This window comes from Enhydra lutris, unplaced genomic scaffold, assembly GCF_002288905.1.
Source record: "Enhydra lutris kenyoni isolate GAN:26980312 unplaced genomic scaffold, ASM228890v2 scaffoldscaffold72, whole genome shotgun sequence".
NCBI classification, from domain to species: Eukaryota; Metazoa; Chordata; class Mammalia; order Carnivora; family Mustelidae; genus Enhydra; species Enhydra lutris.
Genome location: NW_019154156.1, coordinates 4049562 through 4073477, shown reverse-complemented (window position 1 = coordinate 4073477; position 23916 = coordinate 4049562). Strand labels below are relative to the sequence as shown.

Here is a 23916-nt window from a genome sequence, read left to right as displayed (position 1 = left end):
TAAATTTCATCTTTTTCGAAGTAGATCATGTCCTAGTTCTTCTAGCTATGTGCTTTATCACCATTCAGCAAATATTTGTTGATGAAATAGCATTAAATTATTTTTGTATGTGAAAGCCTTGTTTAAAGATGGGTTCTAACAATGTCATTTACTAGCCACCCCTATTTAGGTTTGTCAGTTTTCTACATCACTTTATATAACTCAAATAGCAGCTATGTCTCTGGAAGGTCTAACCGAGGTCAGCTTGAATCCTATTACTTGCCCTTGAGCATTCTAAAACCCACTCCTCCTCAAGACTCCTGCCTATCCCCAGGGGTGGGGGGAGGGGGGTGTACAGAGGGGTAGGGGCAGGGGGTGGAAGGTGGTGGGGTGGGTGTTACATTCTCACAGGGCCCTTAGGCACTAATGTTTGACAGCCCTACTTCTGTAGGAATCTGATTCCCTTCTTTAATTTATACCCTCCAAGCTACATAAGCCAGTTTATATTTTTCATGACGCTATTGAAAGCAATGCCTGCTAAATACCAGGCACTGTGCTTTGTGCTTTCCATGCACTGACTTGGTTAATTCTCACAACAACTGATGAGGTAACCTGTGTTAACTCACCTTACCAGAGAAGAATCTGAGACAGTCGGAGCTCCTTGCTGAGCTCACATGGCTTGTTACAGATAGACTCAGGACTCGAACCCGTGCAGTCTGGCTCCAGGGTCCGTGCTCTGAGGCACTCTAAACATCTCCTTTCTGAAACAATATTTTACTTCCTGATGCCTGGGAGATTTCGCTGGCTGATTCACCCTGCATGGGTGCCCTAGGCTTACACCATCTCTCCAGTTCCTCCCTTCATTTTCCTTCTCTGCCTTCCCTCTTCTGGTCCCCCATCCTTCTTGGGGGAAAGTCCTTCCTCTGTCACACAGATTGTTGACCCATCACTGTTGGTTCCTGAAAAAACCTCAGAGTTTCCCCTTATACTCTGAAGCTTGTGAAAGCAGTTTCCTAATAAAAAAACCATATCTTTCACAAGAGAAATCCGTATGCTGCCTGTTGAGATTATATACACATTTATATAAAACATGCTTTTTATCTTATTAAAGTCATACTGTTCAGCTTTGTAACGCCCTGATTTTAAAAAGATGGGGTCTGTGTAAGTAACCTGTTATTTTGAGCTTAAGAGGTTACTTTAATAAATTTAAGGATTTAGACTCAGAGAATCTGGATTTAAATCCTAGCTTTACCACTTACTAGTTACATAATGTTGTGCAAGTCATTTACCTTTAGTAAACTTTATCATATTGATCTGTAAAATGGAAATAAGAATGCTTATTGTTTAACCCCACAGTTGTACTGAAAGTACCAATGAGATAATGTATTTCAAGGCACTAAATAAATTACCCCTTTGCTTTAATAGAGCCACAAAGTTCCTGTAACTTCCTCATTAATATTGGAATCTCCTTTCTCATCTTCTAACCCGACTCTATTGGAAATATTAGGGTATAAGCATCAGCTTAATTTGTGGGCCTGGAGAGGTCTGTAAGTGCTGCATTTATCCTTTGAATTAACAGAACCAGCTTCACTGTTTCACTGTTGTTGCTATGGTTACTGTGGCTTTTTGCCCTGCTTTCTTGAGGGGTTGCTAGCCTCCTGCTTAGAGCTTCCCCTTGTAGGTATGAATCCAACTCCTAAGGCTTCATAAATTGCTCTGTATTCATACATTACCCATATTGAAAATTGCAGGACAGGCATCCATTTCAAGACCTGATGTCATTAGAATCTTATCTGCAAGTCCCAGGACCCATGGGTCATGGCTCCTGACATTCTTTTAGCAAAGCCTATGTACAGGAAGCACACTCACCAAAATTGTCTGTTTACATTTATTGGATTATGGTTCATTGTACTGGATTTGGGAGTCATTGTTTTTCACATGTTTCCTTCACACTCTCTCATCAAGGTTATATAACTGTCTTTTAATCAGTACAGTTATTAGAATTATTATCTTTATTAGTTTTTTTTTACTTTATTTCTATTGTATCTATTGTGCCTATCTCATGATTTTCATATTAGTAACATACAGTTTCCCCACCCAGTACAAATTCCATCTTCTCTGGAGTGTATCACCTTTCCCATCACCTACCTCTTCTGGACACGTCCATAAGTCACTAAGCAGACAGTGATTAGGCAGGTATTTTCAAGGTTCAGTATTTCTGCCTCACTGTGATATACTTTATCATCATTTTGGTGTGGAATCCTTTCTATATCATTATTCACTCTTCGAGCAGAATCCATTTTATACATTTTATGGCAGGCTTGTCCTAGACCCCATGCAAAGCAATGTAGCTAATGAAGTACCGAAAAAACTTAGTGCGTATCTATCAGTGGGTTCCTGTGAGTGAGGCTGCCATGGTAACACATTCTAAATTAAATGTACTGTAATTTAGATAAAGAGAAAAATAACTCTTTGTAACTCTGAGTAAACTCACATTTACCAAAACAGGAAGCTTATTGAATTTATGGCTGTTATCTACTCTAGGTGACAGACTCAGAGGGCAGGGATTGTGGTAGCTTTTCCTTTTTGTTCTATCCCTAGTAGTAGCCAGGGCCTGCCACATAGTAGGTATTCAATAAATATGTGTTGAATCGAGACATGAATTTATAGTAATGTAAAAAAATCAGAGAACTCTTTGGATCAACTTTTTACAATGCCCTTGTAAATTTTTCAAATAAAATATTCAGCAAGGATGAATGAAATAACACAAAAATATATTAGATTTTAGTGGAAAGTGCTAAGCAAATACAAGCTATTATTAGTGTATGCTAAATAGTACAGGAGACTGGTAAAAGCTGCTAATTTATGAAATAATAATGGGCAGCACATTAAATGTGTGCTTTCATCCGTGATGTTTATGTTTATTTCAAGCATGCAAGCACTCTTTTTCTCCCCTTGGGTATTAATATCTTAAAATATGTTTTCTTACAGTATTCCTTCTACCAGCAGTTGCACGAACAAAAAAAGTCAGAAAAATTCTTCAAAGTTCTCTATGACCGAATGAAGGCTGCTCAGAAAGAGATAAGATCAACAGTGACAGTTAATACCATAGACTTAGGTAACAAAAAAAGGGATGATGACAATGAATTGATGACATCTGGTCCACGAATGAGAGGTAAAGAAATATTTGAGTACTTGGGGGTATAGAGAGAACAGAAGGGCACACAACTTGTAAGTCTCACTGATCTTTGTCATCTCACTTACCTTGGTCTCACTGTCCCAACTGTGGTTCCATGTGTGGAGCTCCATTCTTAAATTATCATGGCCACAGGATTGACCTTGAAACAGCTGTGCAGGACCAAACTCAAACAAGGGATTATCAGAGCAAAGTAACTAGTGACATGAAAATGTTGGCTTTATTGTGGAGTTCACAGTAAAGAGCCAGTTGCCCAAACCTTTGGAGCATTAGTGAAGTCCAAACTTTAAGAATAGAAATTACAAGGGTGTCTGGGTGGCTCAGTGGGCTAAGCCTCTGCCTTTGGCTCAGGTCATGGTCTCGGGGTCCTGGGATCGAGCCCCACGTCGGGCTCTCTGCTCAGCAGGGAGCCTGCTTCCCCACCCCCCACCCCCGCCTGCCTCTCTGCCTACTTGTGATCTCTCTCTCTCTGTCAAATAAATGAATAAAATCTTAAAAAAAAAGAATAGAAATTACAGCACCATACTTTAATGAAAGATTCTTGATATTTGGAATAAAAAAGTCATTGATGAAGTAAATATAAATCATAAAAGCATTAAGGTTTTGAAGTTTGCCATATTTCCCCCACCTTCTTGTATTCAAGAATTCTGGTATTTTATATTTATCAGAAAGACACAAGCCCTTCTAAAATTGGCAAAGCATTAACATCCTTTTTTTAATGTCCTATGCAAATTTCATATTTTAGTTGCTACTTCAGATTATTTGGGGGGAAATTGTTGCACCTTGTGTCAAGTGATTTTTAATTCAATTGTTAGAGAATTTGGGAACCGGTTGTCTTGTTTTTTAATTAGCAAAAGGAAGTTCCTTCAGAAATAAATAAGAGTACTGTTTAATTTCAGTAAGAGATTCATCATTACTTTTGAAAGAGGGAATGAAAGGGCAATTAACAGAAGCTTCTTCAGCGACATCCAAAGCATACTGTGCCTACCGAAGGGAAATGGATCCAGAAATAGACATTATGTGTGCAGGATCGGAAGCGGGAAACACTGAGGAAAAGTCTGCGGAGGAAGTCACGATGAGCCCTGCGATCGCCATCATGCAGCCCATACTGCGGTTTCTTCAGCTGCTGTGTGAGAATCACAACCGGGAACTGCAGGTACTTGTTCTAGTTTGTGTAAAAGCTGAGAAGACAGCCTGTGACTGTAGGTAACTACATTCAAATAAAACTAACGTGTCATTTAGGAGAGATAATAAAACCGATAGTGCTCTTCTGAGTTGGGAAGAAACATTTGCGTCTAAGTGAAGAAAAATGCGGGGAAAACTCCTTTATGCGTGAAAAAAAATCAGTCTTGTGTATTATCGTCCATTGCAGCCTCAACTCCCATCTTTTTAGCCTCAGGGTCATTGAATCCTAGTATTCTGGTATTTGTTGAGGAAGGTCACATTTGCCTCATCTATACCTTTCATAGTTTTGTGGGGTTTTTTGTTTTCTGTTTTTTTTAAAGATTTAGTTTATTTATTTGACACAGAGAGAGAGAGAGATCACAAGTAGGCAGAGCAGCAGGCAGAGAGAGAAGGGGAAGCAGGCTCCCTGCTGAGCAGAGAGCCCGATGCGGGGCTCGATTCCAGAACCCCGAGATCATGACCTGAGCCGAAGGCAGAGGCTTAACCCATTGAGCCACCCAGGAGCCCCCCTTTCATAGTTTTTTAAATTTTTTTTTAAATTTTTTTTTTAATTTTATTTTTTATAAACATATAATATATTTTTATCCCCGGGGGTACAGGTCTGTGAATCGCCAGGTTTACACACTTCATAGCACTCACCATAGCACATACCCTCCCCAATGTCCATAATCCCACCCCCCCTCCCAACCCCCCTCTCCCCATTAACCCTCAGTTTGTTTTGTGAGATTAAGAGTCACTTATGGTTTGTCTCCCTCCCAATCCCATCTTGTTTCATTTACTCTTCTCCTACCCCCTTAACCCCCCATGTTGCATCTCCTCTCCCTCATATCAGGGAGATCATATGATAGTTGTCTTTCTCCGATTGACTTATTTCGCTAAGCATGATACCCTCTAGTTCCATCCACGTCGTCGCAAATGGCAAGATTTCATTTCTTTTGATGGCTGCATAGTATTCCATTGTGTATATATACCACATCTTCTTTATCCCTTCATCTGTTGATGGACATCTAGGTTCTTTCCATAGTTTGGCTATTGTAGACATTGCTGCTATAAACATTCGGGTGCATGTGCCCCTTCGGATCACTACGTTTGTATCTTTAGGGTAATATTGAAAGGGGTCCTTTAATTTTTTTTTTAAATATTTATTTATTTATTTATATTTTTGAGAAGAGTGGGAGGGGCAGAGGGAGAAAGAGAGAATCTCAAGGACTCTTGCTAAGTGCCGAGCCTGATGCAGGGTTTGATTTCAAGACCCTGAGATCATGACCTGAGCTGAAACCAAGAGTTGGATGTTTGATCAACTGAGTCACCCAGGCTCCCCTGCCTTTCATGGTTTTATAGCTACAGGCACTTTCATCATTTCCAGTTCAATTCATATATCTTGAATGAGATACAGACTCTATTTCTACATCTCTATTAGAAACAGTTAATATAGAAGCAGATGTTTTAGGACAGTAAAGGTCGATACCTTTGTAGATGAATATAGTCCCCGTCTTACATCTTCTTTGGTACATTTTTCTTTGTCAAACAGCTGGACTGAGGGGCACCCAGGAATTTCGGGCTTTTGTTTTTTGCATTACTTGCACGCTGCTTACATCACCATGGCGTAACGACATGGGAGATGAAATCATCTGTAAGAGCACATATCCAGGATGAGGGAGAGCAGAGTTTGAAGCTGTGTTCTCTAGCGAGAACCTAGAGTGCAGGTGTTCTGAGTTGGTAAGAGATGGTAGGTTAATACAAATGGAATTAAATATCCTGTAAGGACATGAGAAGCTCAGGACTTCGTGAATGGTAGAAACTATGAGTTTTGTGGTCTACCCCACCACAATGTGCTACAGAGCTGTGGCAGGCAAAGGCCAGAAGTATTACTTCTGGAAGGAGGACACTGGAAATGCACCTACCTGCTCATCCTGGTCCATGTGGTCTGTCCATGTAGGAGATAGGTGGATTGTATCTGATAGAAATATTTTTCTAATAGGAGTGTGGGATCAAACAATTTGGGAAATGCTCCTGTAAAATAGTTTTGAGGCTCTTGGGTGACTGGGTTAAGCGGCCAACTCTTGGTTTTAGCTGGGGTGGTGATCTCAGGGTTGTGAGATGGAGCTCCACATCAGGCTCCACACTCAGTGGGGAGTCTGCTTGAGATTCTTTCCCCCTCTCTCTCCCCTTCCCCCTCTGCTACTCCCCCCGACTTGTTTGCTCTCCTTCTCTCCCTCTCAAATAAATAAAATGAAATCTTTAAAATACTTTTGTTTTAATAGACTAGGTAGTAGAATTATTCTATTAAAACAAACATAGCTATTATGTAGAAGGAACCCAGTGTCCATTGACAGATGGATCTACAAAATGTGGTATATGCATACAATGGAATAGTATTCAACCTCACAAAGGAAGGAAATTATGCCATGTGCTACAACATGGATGACCCATGAGACATTATGCCTCAAGTGAAATGAGTTAGTCACAAAAAGACAAATACTGTGTGATTCTATTTATATGACATAATTGTATAGTCAAAATGAGAGAGAGACAGAAAGTAAGAGTAGTGGTTGCCAGGGGGAGAGGGAAGGAAGAATGAGGAGTTGTTAATTGGTATAGAGTTTTAGTTTTACAAGATGAAGAATTCTAGAATTGGATGATGGTGATGGTAGTTCAGCGTTAAGAATTTATGTAATACCACTGAGTGGTACACTTAAAGATGTTTGGGAAGGTACATTTTATGTGTATTTTGCCATAATAAAAAATTGGAGGGCATCTGGGTGGCTCAGTCAGTTTAGCATCTGCCTTTGGTTCAGGTCATGATCCCAGCATCCTGGGATTGAGTCCTGGCTTCTCCCTCTTCCACTCCCCCTGCTTGTGCTCTCTCTCTCTCTCTGTGTCAAATAAATACATAAAATCTTTTTAAAAAACCTAAAAAAAAAGTAAGTGGTGGAAATAAATTCAAATAAGTAAATTAAATAATAAATTAATAAAAATAAGTAATAGATAAAAATAAATGTTTCCCCTCTCTGCTTACCTTTCACTAGATTTACTCATCCAAAGAAATTACTCTTAACAGATTATACTTCCTTCCAGGGACTTTTATGCACATAGAAGCATATTAATCTGTAAACGTAAATTCTTTTTAAAAACTCAGATTATGTAATGTTCCTCAGATTATGTGATGTTACTTTCCATTTAGTAATACACCTTATTACTAGATTTTGTTTATATCAGTACATACTGAATTACCTCATTTTTATAGCTTTGCAATATTCTAATGTCTGGATATACTGTTATTTGTTAAATCAGTCACATTATGATAGGTAGATATGGTTTCCAGTTTTTGCTATTATAAGAAGTGTGCAGTAAACCTTTTTGTAGTCATGTGTGTGCATGTGTGTGCATCATATATATAGAGAGATGTTATATATTATATATATATGTATATATATATATATATAATAACTTAGGAATCAGAACTGTATGTTAACTGAATATTTTAATAGGGGCTTCTAAGTTGCCCTCCGCAATGGTTGTATCATTTATTGTTTGAAGCGGTACTGGTTATGAGGGATCATTTACTTGAAAATTGCTTCTCTCCCTGATGAACTTCTTCTAGCTTCTTGTTTCCTTCTCCCTTTCCTATTATTTATTTTTTGCCTTCTCCATATAGTTTTGAGGTAATGACATTGTTATGAACTATACTGATAAATTTAGATTCTTGAGGAAAAAACTGGAAGCTTTCTTCTTAAACCTAAGGGAAATTTAATAAATGTGAACACTTTCTTATAAAGAGCAATTCCATTCCACATTGCCTTGGGGATATTTTTGAGTCAGAAAAACACACATAGTGAGAGAGCTGAAAGCAATTAGCACAGTGATTTCTTTGAACTCCTCAGGTATATTTTCTTTTGCTTTCAGAACTTCTTGAGGAATCAAAACAACAAAACAAATTATAACCTCGTCTGTGAAACCCTTCAGTTTTTGGACTGCATCTGTGGAAGTACCACGGGTGGCCTGGGCCTGTTGGGTCTCTACATCAATGAGAAGAATGTAGTACTGGTCAACCAGACTCTGGAGAGCTTGACGGAATATTGCCAGGGCCCATGCCATGAAAATCAGGTAACCGTGAAAGCAGTTCTTCACGCAGAAGTATTCATGACTAATTAGCAAAAGGATCAAACTGGTGAAGGAGCCAAGCTTTGTCTACGTGTAAAAGATCTTTCTTGCTTTGCCAGATATTTTTACTCTTCTCACGAAACATACAAAGACGGAATTCTAGACTAGTAAATACTATGCCCTATTTTTATTTAATTTTATCATAAAAGAAAATTCCCATGAAAATGTTCCAGATATAAATCAGACCTACCGAAAAGAGTGAAATGTGTTTCTTCACCGTTGCTCAGTTTTCATCTTTAGTGACTCTTTCTCAGGATTTGTGAAACACACTCCCTTTGGCTTCTACCACTCCATTGCAGTGTGTCGTATATATTAGTCTCCTTTAGACTCGCAGTAAACCTATGAACATTACGAAATAGGTCTTATTGCTCCCATTTTGTGGATTAATAGGTTCTGACCCAGAGATCAGTGATGTTCCATGGCCTCGGAGTGAGAGAATCAGTATATTGTAGAGCCATACTTAAAACTCAGGACTTTTGATTGGGCCTAAATAAGAGTGCTCTTTTGACTGCATTACATTTTCAAGGGTAAAATTTCACCTTTCTTCCAGAAGGTTTGCCTGATTCCGTTTTCTTGGACATCAAGGACATAGAAGACAGGGCACTTGAGGGCATAGAAGACAAGACACTTGAGCTAGTCAAGAGAGGGTAGTCACCCGAGAGTTTGTTAATTGACTGTTCACAAACACTTAAGTGTTATGGGGCTATCATTGCAAGCATGGATTCGGCCTGGAAGGAAGAGTTTTCAAGTGGTAAACATCTCTGGATATAAATCTTAAAGAAGCCGTTGAGACCGAACATCAGTGCATAACATAGAAAAGAAGTGTGGGGGGGAGAAAAACAGGCTGCTTTTCTATTGTAAATTATGAAATATGCACACACACATGTATAAACAGGTACACACATATGCATGCCTAGGTATGTAGAATAAAAACTCAACATTTACTGATATAAAGAATTTGTTGTGAGGATACTTCCCCCCCTGTAATGTGAATGTTACCCAGGAAAGGAGGTAACAGATTTTGCCCTAGGTTTTCCTGGATTATATTTCAGTCTCCTAGGGTAATGATACAAAGAAACTTAACTGTTGAAAGTTGAGGAAAAATATACAAATTTGGAAACTTGGTTTTGTTGTTGGAAAAAACATGTATATCTATATTATTAAGCACATATTCCCCACTTTTGGTCTTATAAAAAGAAGAAATTGAGTTTTGAAATTAATTTACTAAGCTCTAAAAGTAAAAACCTAATAATAAAAAAACAAAATAGTAATAAATAATGATAATAAACATGAATCCCTCATACTCCAAAAATATAGTATATTTGAACCCCAACTTCTGAAAATATGTGGGAGAAAAGACAGTTACCAGAAAATTCCAGAAATGATCTGCAAATTGATTCCCTTTAAGTCTAGCAAGTATCTTAATAATCAGAAGAACCTCAGGAAATGTTGAAGATGGATGGAAGACACCTTTCCTTTGTGTCAGGGGAGTAAAAAATTCTTTGTGCAAAGGGAAAAATGAAGCCCATTCTGAAAGATAACGGTTATTTCAGAATTATGTTGAGTTTACCCTTTCTCTTTTAACTCACCTGGGTTTCCATTTTTTTGACCCGTTGATACTGGCTACTGCATCGTAATGTGTGGTTCCACAAATTCCAACCCACAGGTTTCTGATGCTCAAGTTCTATCCATTGAATTAAGTTCAGGATCCTAGCACAATAGACCCTAGCCTTCAAAATACTGCTTATCTCTCAGGATGTTTTATAAACTTTCCCCAAGTCAGGTCCTTCTATAAATCACTCAGGTTGAAGGACTCTGCAGAACTTGTCCTCCACCACCATACCAGAGAGATGTCCCCAAAACAATAGAAGGCTCCTGTCTTCCTTGTCTGCTGCCCGCAGAGGTGGAGTGGCATCATGTACGACTCACTCAATATTAGGTAGCAGCTAAACTGATAAGCCCTATCAGTGCCAATGACATTGACATACCTCAAACATACCACATGGACACTCCTTTCCTAAAGGGGAATATTCTCTTAACCAGGAGAGATCAGATCTTAAAATTCTGAATTTAAGACACTAACTCTTCTATTGGAGGGTGTATTAAAATTTGTTGTCTGAAAGAGTATTTAACTTCAGTTTTGAAGTTCTTTGAAATTCTATAAAAAATGGTTCATTTTAAAAGATCTCTACACACATTGTCTCTTTCAGTGTTCTGCATTCAAAGCCACTTAATCAATACTAATCAATTAAAAGATTTGGTATGAAAGAATAAGTCAAATTTAAACCCTTGACTTAATCTCAAAGTTAAATCTTAATTCTGTTTTTCAAGTCACTGAGGTGACTGTTCTTTTATGTCAGATGATGTCTAGTGCTTTTATGTTGTAAGTAAAACATTGTTTGGTAAATGTTTTGTTTTCCAGACTTGTATTGCTACTCATGAATCAAATGGGATTGATATCATCATTGCTTTGATTCTAAATGACATAAACCCTCTGGGTAAATATCGAATGGATCTGGTGCTCCAACTAAAGGTAGAGTAAATCCACTATTTGTGGGGAGGGGAGGTGACATTTTCTATATAAAACTTCCATTCAGAATTGACTCTAAATCCTCCAGTAGCTCTTGTAAAAACCCAGGTATTATCATCTGTTCAGCTAATGAATTGACAGAAAGGGAGAGTGAAAGTACAATGTGCACTAAATCCCCAATAAACGTCCAATAAGCTTTGAGGTAATTTCAGTTGGAGGGTACTTTACTGAAAGTTCTTTTAAGTAGCCACTTTGTTTCACTACTTCTCTTTGTTTTTATTTTATACTTTTTATTTTATAGAAGAAAAAAGGTGTTAAACATTCATTATGCCATATATTTTTAATTCATCTAGACTACAGAATCCTATCTAGCAAGTCACAATGAATTAGACCATGTAAAAGAAGGGCTGCATTTTAGTTTCATGGCTCTCTTCTCTTGAAAAGTTGTTTTCTTTTACATCAGAATTATGTTTTTTGGTCAAATACTATAAGCAGTGTTTACACTCCCTTTGAGAAGCTGCTTTAACTTTAGCTGTGCACATACTTCCCAGTAGTTCCATTTATCAGAGCTGAGGAAAGAAATGGCATTTTAAAAAATTTCAACTTTTTCTTTAAATGGAAATAGACAAATGAATATACACAAGAAGCTATATATAAATAAATCCCAAACTCAAAGGCATGTTATTCAATACAGATGAATTATTAAAGACCACATTACTGTGTTTAGTGTTAAAGAAGTAAAAAAAAAAAATGATTAAATATAATTTTTCTGTAAAGATAGGTCCATCCAGTATCAGAGCAAATTTTTTTTTTTTTTTGAGAGAGAGAGTGCACATGCATGAGTGGGGGTGGGGGTGCAGAGGGACACAGAGAGAGAATCTTAAGTAAACTCTCCGCTGGGCATGGAACCTGTGTGGGGGCTCAATCTCAGGACCCTGAGGTCATGAACTGAGCCAAAAGCATGAATTGGGCACGTAACTGACTGAACCACCCAGGCGCCCCTAGCAAATACAGTTTAATTAAATTTTGTATCAGTAAATTTATGGCCAGAGAGAATAGAAATGATATTTTTATAATCTTATTTCTAAATGTAGATTAGATATGTAATGGAATGCACATATGTCCCTTTTATGTGAAGATTATGCTAGGGGCTCCTAATAAGCAAATGTTTCTTTTCACAGACAAGGTGAATTTTTACTTTTTCACTGTTTTCATTGGCAATATGTATAAGCCTTGAGTCTTTCTGTTCATAGAATAGAACTAAGGTGATCCTTATGTCGATTGAATTTGTGTCCTTTTCCCCATGAGCATCATGTTTTTATTAGTGAAGCCAGCCTCGGCCTATGTGACAGACAGCTTCAGCTGAGTTACTAGAAAAATGTTTATTTCCCCTTAAATTCATCTTTAATCACAATTCATAAAGAAACAACACATAGAAGCCTTGGTCTTTGGCTCTTTAAATCCTTTATTGGCCTAAAGACTACCTTTAAATCTCATTTTTAATTAGTATAATTCAATGGAGAAAAATACTGAGTGATTGATTGATTTGAAAGGGGGAGGGGCTGAGGGAGAAGAAGAGAGTCTCAAGCAGACTCGCTACTGAGTGCAGAGTGGGGCACAGGACTTGATCCCACAACCTTAAGGTTATGACCTGAGCCGAACCCAAGAGTCAGACGCTTAGCCGACTGAGTGAGCCACCCAGGCGCCTTGTGATTCATCCATTTAAAACAAAGTATTAAAAAAAAAAAAAAACAAGTGTAGGCATACAGATTATTTACAAATCCAAACATATGTAAAAAACTAAATGATGGGGTATTACTTGAGAGTATGTAGATATTTTTAGCTATTTAATGAAAATGCTTTTTTGAAAAAGGACTATTTAAAATTTCATTTGTTACTAACCACTATTTATGTATATGTTTTTGAAATGTGACGTTGGCTAAATCAAGGTATAACATACCAGGTAAATGGACTTGACTTGAAATATTTAAAATATAGTCTTCTACCTAAAGAACAAGGCATGTGTGCCTTTCCCAACAATCTATGAAGCTCTGTACATAATGGCCAATATGAGAACAATCCTTAAAACAGAATAATATATATTGCCAGATTTTAGGGGGCTTCCATGGGTAGAATGCTTTTAATTATAAAATCTCTGTAACATCAAAGAGTAAGTCATATTAAAAAATGCTAAATAAAGGTTTATTTTGTATCGTTCATCCTTAAATTTAATTGCTTAATCATTTATACTTTCATTTAAAATTTTAAGTGTATTTAACTCTGCATATTCATTTACTGTGAAGGCTTATGCATTTTTTCATGCATATGTCTTGTTCTTTAACTTTTAATTTACATTTCATGACTGACCTGTTACTGCAAAGTTTTGAATTTGTAAATAGGTTTTTTTTTTTTAAAGGTCTCTGGCTTCCTTTGGAAGAAAATCTTCTGTTAACACCGAAGCACACATTTGATTTCTTAGTGTATATAGGCTCTTGTACTTTCAATTTGATTCAGATTTGAGGTCATTTACAAGATTTCTATTCTTTGAAGATAGTGTAAAAAGATTGGTTGGAAAAAAATTGTATCGCCATTGGTATTCTAAAATTGGATGTATTTTTAAGCTATTATGTATTGGGCCTCCTAAATGAGGTTCATTAGAGAATACTGTTCGTGTTGCCAAGGTTTGAGCTTTGAATTCTGTGGGGTCAGTTCAGATTACTCTGATTACTCCACTAATTGTGGAGCCTTGTTATTTTAAGTATGTTGTTTGTATAGGATGCTACATTACAAAAATGGATTTTAGGATTGATGCAAATCTGCAAAAATTGAAAATGAACCAGAAAAAAATAATGCCACTTCCCTTACAAAATACTAATTTTTTTTTTTCAGGATGGGTCTATGACATTGCTACCATCATTACCAGACATCATTGCTTCTAATATTAGTTTTAAAGATAGTCTTTAGGCTGCAGTCCTAAAAGAACAAAATAGTTGGATAGAATTTGGTATTAAGCTACTCAGTAAAGTTAATTTGTACAAACTTAACACAATTTTTGTGATGAATGTCTACATATATCAGACAGCTGATTCAGTTCAAGTTTTTACCCTGCAGGATGTTAATTTTGAGTCACTAAGAAACATCTTAAAGCCATTAAACGTTACTTTTCTTGTGCTCCTATCAAAGATCGTGTGTGGCAATTGAGATTTTTATCTAAATAAATGTTGCAAAAACACCGTAGAAATATGTCCTAGGTACTTTTTATCATAATTTTGCCAAAGTTTGCCATAATTCTGGGGCAGTGCTATTGAAAACAGTGTAAAGAAACATCTTTCCAAATGTTGAGGATATTGTGCTTTGTGTAATAAGACGTTGTATAATTCTTTGGATTATAAATCAACTTTATCAGAAATATTATTGGTATCTACAGGTTAAATGTTTGAGAATATATGCTTATAAAAGAACTGAAAACATCAAAGACAACACAGACTATTTTTAGCCTCTATTAAACAAAAGAAAATATTGTTTTTCTATAACACAGATGGTAAACATGTTGCATATTACTGCCGAAGAGTGAGACCAGTAAATTATTACCAGTAAATTTTTATTTTTACTTCTAACTCATGAATTTAAAATTTTATAGATTAATACTCAGTAATTATTGCTCATATTTATTAAAAATTTTGATACGCTAATACATATTCATGTTTTACACAAAAAACAATTGTGCTAAGTTCTTTAAATTATATACCATTTCTGTAAAGTACATCATTGATACTGGTTCGCCTTACCATCTTGTTAAAATGGCATCAAGACAATGTCTATTTAGAAAATAGTGATGGAAAATAGTGTATTTTAAAGCATTATATATAAGGTTTTGATTTTGTATTGAAAACAGCCTTTCACCAATATTTAAAATATTCTTTGGAATACAGCTCTCATGACTCATTATTTTTATTTTGTGTTGACAATGAAGTAAAACCTTCTATATTAAAATGTGAATTAGCCAAATGAAATTAGCAGTTTAAAGTTGTGTTTGTTTTTTTTTTAAAAAACGGTCCTGGTAATATCAATTAAAACAAACAGGGATAGTTAATCCATGAAATAGGCTTTCCATGTGCATTAACTCAATCTGTATCTCTAGAACAATGCCTCTAAGCTTTTGCTGGCCATTATGGAAAGCAGACATGACAGTGAGAACGCGGAAAGAATTCTTTTTAACATGAGACCCAGGGAACTGGTAAGAAAACTTTTTTTTTTTTAATATTTTATTTATTTATTTGACAGAGAGAGAGAGAGATCACAAGTAGGCAGAGAGGCAGGTGGGGGGTGGGGGGTGGGGAAGCAGGCTCCCTGCTGAGCAGAGAGCCTGATGTGGGGCTCGATCCCAGGACCCCGAGATCACGACCTGAGCCGAAGGCAGAGGCTTAACCCACTGAGTCACCCAGGCGCCCCAAGAAAACTTTTGAAACTGTATTAATAATGTTCATCCTAAAAGGGATGAATTTGCAGTATGCATGTCAGGGAAAAGGTGGCTTTTTCTAGTGGCTTCCACTGCCTCACCAGGGCATAATGGCACATCACAGCTTACCTTTGCAGGTGACTCAGGAGGCCCCATCATGGCAAAAGCCTGTGTGATTTGGGTCCTTACTTCATTGCTTTTATCTTCTCTAAGCACTTTTCCTAATCAGATTGTCACAGTCTGTTAAACTATGTGAAAATTCTTTTTTTGCCAGAAAAAAAAATAAGTGTGCTTTAGTTTGTGTATTGGAATATAGGAGAAAAGTGTCTAAAAAATGTCTGTACTCCTCAAAAGTTTTATTTATACCTCTTTCTGAGCAATAAAAGTAAGACCAATTCCTTTTGAACTTGTTTCTATCAGTGAAATGTTGCACCATGCTTGGCCTAAAGGAAACTATATGAAGACTTGATGGGGATTCCACAGAGATCATTAGTGTGCCTTCTTACTGTAGAAGTTATATTTTCCTCCTCAGTTACATGGAAATTAGGAAGTAATATCAGCATGCTTTAAAAGCACTGAGTTTCTTTTTCTTTAATTTTAATTCTAGTATAATTAAAATACAGTGTTATATTAGTCTCAGGTGCACAATATAGTAATTCAACAATTCCATATATCACCCAGGACTTGTCACAACAAGAGCACTCCTTCATCCCCATCACCTGTTTTACCCCATCCCCGTACCCACCTCCCTTCTGGTAACCATCAGTTTGGTCTCTATAATTAAGAGTCTGTTTCTTGGTTTGTCTCTGTCTCTGTCTCTGTCTCTGTCTCTCTCTCTCTCTCTCTCTCTTTTTTTTTTTTTTTGCCTTGAAAGCACTGGGTTTTAAAAACATTGCAAACATTCTCAAACCCGTATCACTTGGCGGTTGCATGACTAAGTCCCAGTCTTAGGAGCACCGCTGTTGGTACTATGGGGAGATCGTATTGAAGGCACTCTTTTGCTCTCTCTTTAAGAGTAAGGAATGGTGTTGAGGAGGACTGATAAAGATAAATGTAAGAAGTAATTTTATTTAACACATATTTATAGAGAGTCTCGTATCTGTAAGGCAGGGAGCTAAGAGAAGCAAGATATTCTCTACTCTTATGGTTGAATGGGGCAATGAGTTATGTGTTCATTCAACAATAGCACTGTACAAGAGCCTTTGAAAATACTCTCTTCTCTGCCTACACCTTTATCTCATGTGACTCACCATCAGTCTCTTGCCTGAGTTCATGCCCCTGCTCTGTTTTCACTTAGTGTCTCACACTTAGTGCTGCTGTAGAACTTTTTCATTCACCTCTTGATGTGCGGACTCTCTCACTGGACAGTGAGCTCCTAAAGGAGGATGCATACTGTGTTATACCCAGTGGGGGGTACATACTGTGTTATACCCACTGTTGGGTCCTCAGTGCAGTGGACAATGTCCAGCTTCACTTGTCCCTGTTACCCAGTGGGCACTGAGTATATAATGGATGGTTATCAGGGTTCCAGAGTCTCCTAATTCATGGGAACTTTGGCATTGTCAACATTCACACATCAAAGGAAGACTTCTCAAGGAAGTAGACAGTATTGTAGGAAAATACTTTCATATTCATTTAAATGAAGGTGGTTTCCAAGGTCATTCTCATTTATAGTTCTTTTATACTTTTCAAGTCTTAGGAAGTGTTCCAGTTTTTAATTATACCTCATAAACAATGTAAATTGGTTGTTGTTTGTGGCATTTCAAACCTTGTTCCTATTTGTTTTTTTTTGATAGGTGGATGTGATGAAGAATGCCTATAACCAAGGACTGGAATGTGACCATGGGGAGGATGAGGGCGGAGATGATGGTGTTTCCCCAAAAGATGTTGGACACAATATCTATATCCTGGCCCATCAGGTGTCACATTTTATATCTTATATTATTGCTAATCTTATCAATTGTGTTTTGTGTCATGACTTGTTATATTTTCAAGTTCTGGTCCCATCATTTATACAGTACCTGCCCCCTTGCTCTGGGCCAAGGAGAGGGAAATGTTCCCAGAATGCCCAGTTGTGTTCCCAGAGCTGTGCCAAGTGTTGATCCATAAGAAAATGATACTTGTCACAAAAAACTACTGGGCCAGGGGCACCTGGGTGGCTCAGTGGGTTAAGCCTCTGCCTTCGGCTTAGGTCATGATCTCGGGGTCCTGGGATCGAGCCCCACATCGGGCTCTCTGCTCAGCGGTGAGCCTGCTTCCCTCTCTCTCTGCCTGCCTCTCTGCCTACTTGTGATCTCTCTCTCTCTCTCTCTGTCAAATGAATAAAAATTAAAAAACAAAAAAAAAAAACTACTGGGCCAGGAGACAGGAGACAATGCCAGGTCAGAACCTGAGAAATAGACAAACCATGACAACAAATGGAAGCTTCAAGGAGAGAGGAGGAGAGGCCAACTGAAAAGATAGTGTGTGAAATAAGGGGGTACATTTAGTCTAATCAGGACAAACCTTGGAGATGCCTTCTGGCCTCTTTGAGTTAGAGGTTGTCATGTTTCCTACAAAAGTCAGAAGTGGAAGCCTCTAACTAGTTTCCACTAGACTTCTAACAAGGATGAGGCTAAATTTTAAAATTCCTCTGGAGGACCCATTTCTATTCTATAGTTCTTTATGAAAACAGGCACTTGATAGATGTTGTTTGAGGAATTTCATTTTATTAACATGAAAATCAGCTTTAAATTTGCATCGTCTAAGGCAGATTTGCTTAGAAGTTAAACATTTTAAATATACAGTGCCAATTTGATTCTGTCTGTAGCAACTACCTCTTTTTTATGAGATACAGTCCTAACTCTGTAGACTTTCCCCAACCTGCCTTTCTAGTCATCTTCTCGCATGGTCTACCTCTCTCTCTTCCTTCTTACCCATACAGCTTACCAGTTAATTGAACAAACACTGATACATATAAAGTACATTGATTTATTCTCACTTTTTAAAAATTTTTCCAGTTTTATTGAGATATAAAGGACATATACAGCACTGTGTCTGTTTAAAGGTGTTAAAAAGTTGCTTTTCAGACACTTCTTGCCCTTCTCTGTAGAGCTGTATAAAGTATGTAAATTCAAGCATAGTCCTCACAAAAGATTCTGGGAAGGAGTCGGATTTTAAAATATATTAACAAAAGAAGCTGCTCTGATTTTTTTTTAAATATTTTATTTATTTATTTGACAGACAGAGATCACAAGTAGGCAGAGAGGCAGGCAGAGAGAGAGAGAGGGGAAAGCAGGCTCCCCGCTGAGCAGAGAGCCCGATGTGGGGCTCGATCCCAGGACCCTGGGATCATGACCTGAGCCGAAGGCAGAGGCTTTAACCTACTGAGCCACCCAGGTGCCCCTGCTCTGATTTTTTAAATACAGTTCGATCACTGGGAAGATTTTGGAGCCTCTCATTATATAGCAAAATGCATATGTAGACCGGACACAGATAAGGGTAGATGGGTTATAGCTAGAAGGACAAAAGAGAATTTTAGGTATTGAGGAACCAAAAGCCAGAATGAAGGGCATGTTAAAGGAAGAACACAGAGGTTTAGGAGGTAGAAAAGGTGTCATTTTAATTTTATTTTTTTAAAAAGATTTGTTTATTTGAGAGAGAGTGAGAGAACACAAGCAGGGAGAGCAGCAGTCAGAAGGAGAGGAAAAAGCAGACTCCCCACTGAGCAGAGAGCCCGACATGCAGCTCGATCCCAGGACCCTGGGATCATGACCTGATCCGAAGGCAGACGCTTAACCAACTGAACCACCCAGGCATCCCAAAGCTGTCATTTTAGAGAGAAAGAGAGATTCAGGTGACAGGAATTGAGTCACTCTAGACAAGGAATGACTAAAGATTGAACGTGAGTGGAAAGAAAAAAAAGTCACTGGCTGAAAACGAAAATCAAATTGGCTACTAGGAAGAAGAGAAAAATGTGATGGCCCAGCATGTGCCTGGGCAAGGAGCTATTTCAGAAGCTGTAGCACTGTGGAAGGAAAACAACAAGGAAGAGTGGGCCAGAGTGAGCAGTGAAAATTTTTAGAGGAAGGAAGTAGGGGAATTCAGCCGCCCATGTTTTCTTGACTGAAACCTGGTCTCACTGTGTCTAGAGAAATGTCCCCTCTTGCACGAGTGAGTGGCTACACAGACAAGTCCTGACCTGACAGGCTTGCAGTGGGAAATGAACAACCAGCCTGGCTAAGTCAGCCTTGGAACAAGAAGAGTGGCAGATGTTTGAACCAATCGCCCCCATCCGTGAAGAGGAGGTTTAAAAATGCCATCTCAGATTACCCGTATAATGTGCGGAACAGTACAAATGTCAAGGTCAAGAAGAGACTTTTCTAGGTCAGTTCATTTTCAAGCAGACGAAGTAGAAGAGTAGAGAGTACAGATTTTAAAAACAGGCTATGGAGGGTGTGGAGAAGAATGGAGAATGAGTATAAAGAATGCAAGAGCTGTCATAGGATGAAGGATAATGATAGAAAATATGAAAATGATATAAAATATGAAAATATGAAGTTAAAAATGCAGATGGCATAAGGGGTAAATGATCTTGGTGGGTTTAAGTTTATGACAGTGCTTGGAGAGAAGAGATTAGATTCAAAGACAACGGTGGAGTTGTCTAAGGAGTGGGAATTCAATAGTTAAAAAAAGGAGTAATAGGGGGCACCTGGGTGGCTCAGTGGGTTAAGCCTCTGCCTTCAGCTCAGGTCATGGTCTCAGGGTCCTGGGATCGAGCCCCGCATCGGGCTCTCTGCTCAGCAGGGAGCCTGCTTCCTCCTCTCTCTCTCTGCCTGACTCTCTGCCTACTTGTGATCTCTCTCTGTCAAATAAATAAATAAATAAATAAATTTTTAAAAAAAGGAGTAATAGGATACAATTTACTGAAACAAAGAGATGAAATCACAGATGGGAAAATGACTTGAATGGAGAGAAACCTCTATATAGAGGTTTCTTAATTTTGCAAAACCAAAACGTTGTAAAAGCAGTAGTTTGTAGAGCTGGGATGGTACAACACAGAGATACATGAGTAAGCCAGACTGAGTATAGGGAAGAAGGAAATTCTGAATTGCTGAATACTCTAAGCCTTGTGATTCAGTTGTAAGAGTAAATATGAAAGAGAGTAAGTGTGCATTCTTTGAGGAACTCAAAAACGGGATAGGAGTGGCAGAATATATAAAACAGTATATGTAACTGTGTAGAGCTAAGCAACTGTCTGCTTATTTTCTTAGAGTGACACAGAACATTGTTACCTTACTTTTTAAGGTATTCTCTTGGGTGACTCCTCCCACCATTGTGTGTGAGAGAGAGAGAGAGAGAGAAATTCAGTTTTCACTCAGAGAAGAGAGCCCACTGTGCTTTTTTCATCTTTCCACAAGTGATTCCTTTGGGGTTCTCTAGGCTGGCATGTTATATTGGTTTCTTGGGAGGCCGGCCGTGGTTGCTGAGTACCTTAATGAATCTGTTGTCCAAGCAGCGACCACACCAAAGAGGAGGGGTCATGTGCTTTGCTTTCAGGAGAAGCCAGGTAGCAGTGCTCCAAGGGTTTGGTTGAGCCCCGCTTTTGCTGCTTTCACTGTGGGTATGGAATTATTTGTCCCCTGAATGCTGATGACCATGCAGATTGGTTTCTGCCTTTGCACAGTTCAGTAATTCCAAAACCAAGGTTCAACTTCCTCCTTGTTTTACTATAATCATCTTTTGTACAGACAGTTTATTTTGGTGCACTCAGACTTTCAATTTTTGTTGTTATTCTTTTCATGGTAGTGAGGTAGTTCTGCTTTTTCTACCATGACATCCTTTTTAGCCCTTCCTGTGGTTGGTGTTACAAGAAACAAATAATGCTTCTTTCTTGTAAGTGTCTTGTCTGATCTACATAAAACTATAAATACATCAAAAAGGGAATTTCTTAAGTTCTACTACTATGGTGCATGCAGAACATTTCCTGAAAATTCAGCTATGGGTCCTTTTTTATTTTCTGCCATCCACATGTTCTCCTTCCATATCTCTGCCTTGTCTTTCTGCTATGGGCTTCTTCTTTTATATTTTGCCTTCTTACTGTTCCTTCTCCTCTTTATTCCTGCCTTTCCATAGAATAATCACTGCCTGCAATCTAGGACATTCTTCAGTACTTTGTATGTACTTAACATGTATTAAACCATATTGTTTTTCTGGTTCCATGTAGCAATTTCTGTTTTTCCATCTGAAAAACTTTATCCCCCTCTAGCTTTATTGAGATATAATTAACACATAACATTTATAAATTTAAGGTGTATAATATGTTGATTTGACATATTTATATGTTGCAAAATGATTAACCACCATTAGCTCCATCCCATCGCATCATTATTTCCTTTTTGTTGAGAACATTTAAGATACACTGTCTTGGCAACATTCACTATATGATTACAGGAGTATTTGCTATAGTCACCATGCTGCACCTTAGATCCCCAGAATTTGTTACTCTTCTAACTGGAAGCATATACCCTTTAACCAATATCTCCCCATTTCTCCCACCTTCAGCCCCCTAGTAACCATCATTCTACTCTCTGTTTCTCTGGCTTCCACATTTTTAGATTCCACATATAAAAGATCATATGGTATTTCTCTTTCTCTGACTTATTTCACTTAGTGTAATGGAGCTCAAGGTCCATCCAAGTTGTTGCAAACAGCAGGAGTTCCTTCTTTCTCATGGCTAAGTAATATTCCATATTGTGTGTTTATATATACAGACCACATCTTCTTTATGCATCATCCCTTGATGGACACTTGGATTGTTTCCATATCTTGACTATTGTGAATAAGGCTTCAGTGAACATGTAGGACCCTTTATTTCAATACCTACCAGAATTAAGATGTATATGGAGAAAAGTATTAATGAACAAGACTTTGGAAAGCAAAAATGACCCTAACCCCTGGCTCATAAGGCAAGAAAGGATGGATCACTTTAACTGGCTATATGAAATTATTTTTAAAATACAGTTTTTAAAAATTTTCATGAGTGTTTCCCTATGTCACTAAGAGGTCTTTGAAAACATAATTTTACTGTCTGCATAATCATTCGTTATTTGAATGTGCCATAATTTATTTAATCACTCCTATTGTTGGACATTAGGTTTCTAATGTTTTTGATATTATAAATTATGCTGTGATTAGCATCCTTATACATTAATCTTTGTCTGCTACACTGATTACTTTCCTAGGATAAATTCCAAGAAGTTTAATTACTAGGTCACAGGGTAGTAACTATTTTATGGTTTGATGCATATCATAAAATTGTTATCATAAAATTCCACAATGTGTGATGTTACTAATCTTACTCAATCCTAAAATTGCTATCATTTAAAAAAAACTTTGCCAAACTTACAGTGTGTGGAACATAGTGACCACTTCACCACCATTTGTTAAATGAATCAATGAATTATAGTTGAAAGGTGATCTCACTTTATTTATTTTTTTTAAAGATTTTATTTATTTATTTGACAGACAGAGATCACAAGCAGGCAGAGAGGCAGGCAGAGAGAGGGGAGGAAGCAGGCTCCCTGCTGAGCAGAGAGCCTGATGCAGGGCTCTATCCCAGGACCCCAGGATCATGACCTGAGCCAAAGGCAGAGGCTCCAACCCACTGAGCCACCCAGGCGCCCCGGGGATCTCATTTTAATTCACACCTTTTGGATTACCAATAAAATGGACTTTTTTTTTTTTTTTTTGAGAGAGAGTGAGAGAGTAGGGGAAGGGGCAAAGGGAGAGAATCTCAAGCAGACTCCCCACAGAGGCAGAACCCAACATGGGGCTTGATCTCACGACCCATGAAATCATGACCTGGGCTGAAACCAGTGCTCAGCTGCTCAACTGACTGAACCACGCAGACACCCCCAAATAGACCCTCTTTTCATGTTATTTAGTGTTTCTATTTTTTTTTTTTTTTTTTTTTGTGAATTGAAAATGTGTTTCTCCATTCTTCTGACAGGGTTCATTTTGTGTTTGTGAATTTTAATTAACAGTAACAAATCTTAGTCATAGTAGCTATATCTACTTCTTCCTGATTAATAGCTTCTTAATGTTTTAATGATAGGTTTCTTCTGCCCCATTGAGATCTCTTACACACTCACTTAGATTTTCTTCTGGTGTATAATGAATTCATTTTAGTATTTGACTATATAATCTTCCCATGTCATAATGCAGAAATAATAAAAAAGCAATTTCTGAGGCTAAGTTATCTCTGAGGGTATAGCCCCAGATTTAGTAATAAGAGGAGTTTAAAAGGGCAGGGTTTATAGGAGTCACATGAGTGTGATATAGAGCATGGGTCTCAGAGAGAGCTTTAGCAGAAGAGGTCATGGCCAAATCCAGACCATCTTCAGGGTCAGACTGGGCACGTGA

At 37.9% G+C, this 23916-nt stretch overlaps 1 protein-coding gene across 3 annotated transcripts in view; it reads left to right on the top strand.

Moving 5' to 3' along the window:
• Window positions 1–23916, top strand: part of LOC111159979 (inositol 1,4,5-trisphosphate receptor type 2) — a 490010-nt gene that overhangs the window by 333714 nt on the left and 132380 nt on the right. For all 3 annotated transcript variants that reach the window (XM_022522705.1, XM_022522706.1, XM_022522707.1), the window contains exons 40-45: window positions 2971–3154; window positions 4075–4331; window positions 8267–8467; window positions 10947–11057; window positions 15196–15291; window positions 17310–17432. In XM_022522705.1, the coding sequence (XP_022378413.1) occupies window positions 2971–3154; window positions 4075–4331; window positions 8267–8467; window positions 10947–11057; window positions 15196–15291; window positions 17310–17432 (972 nt within the window). The remainder of the gene's footprint in view (window positions 1–2970; window positions 3155–4074; window positions 4332–8266; window positions 8468–10946; window positions 11058–15195; window positions 15292–17309; window positions 17433–23916) is intronic.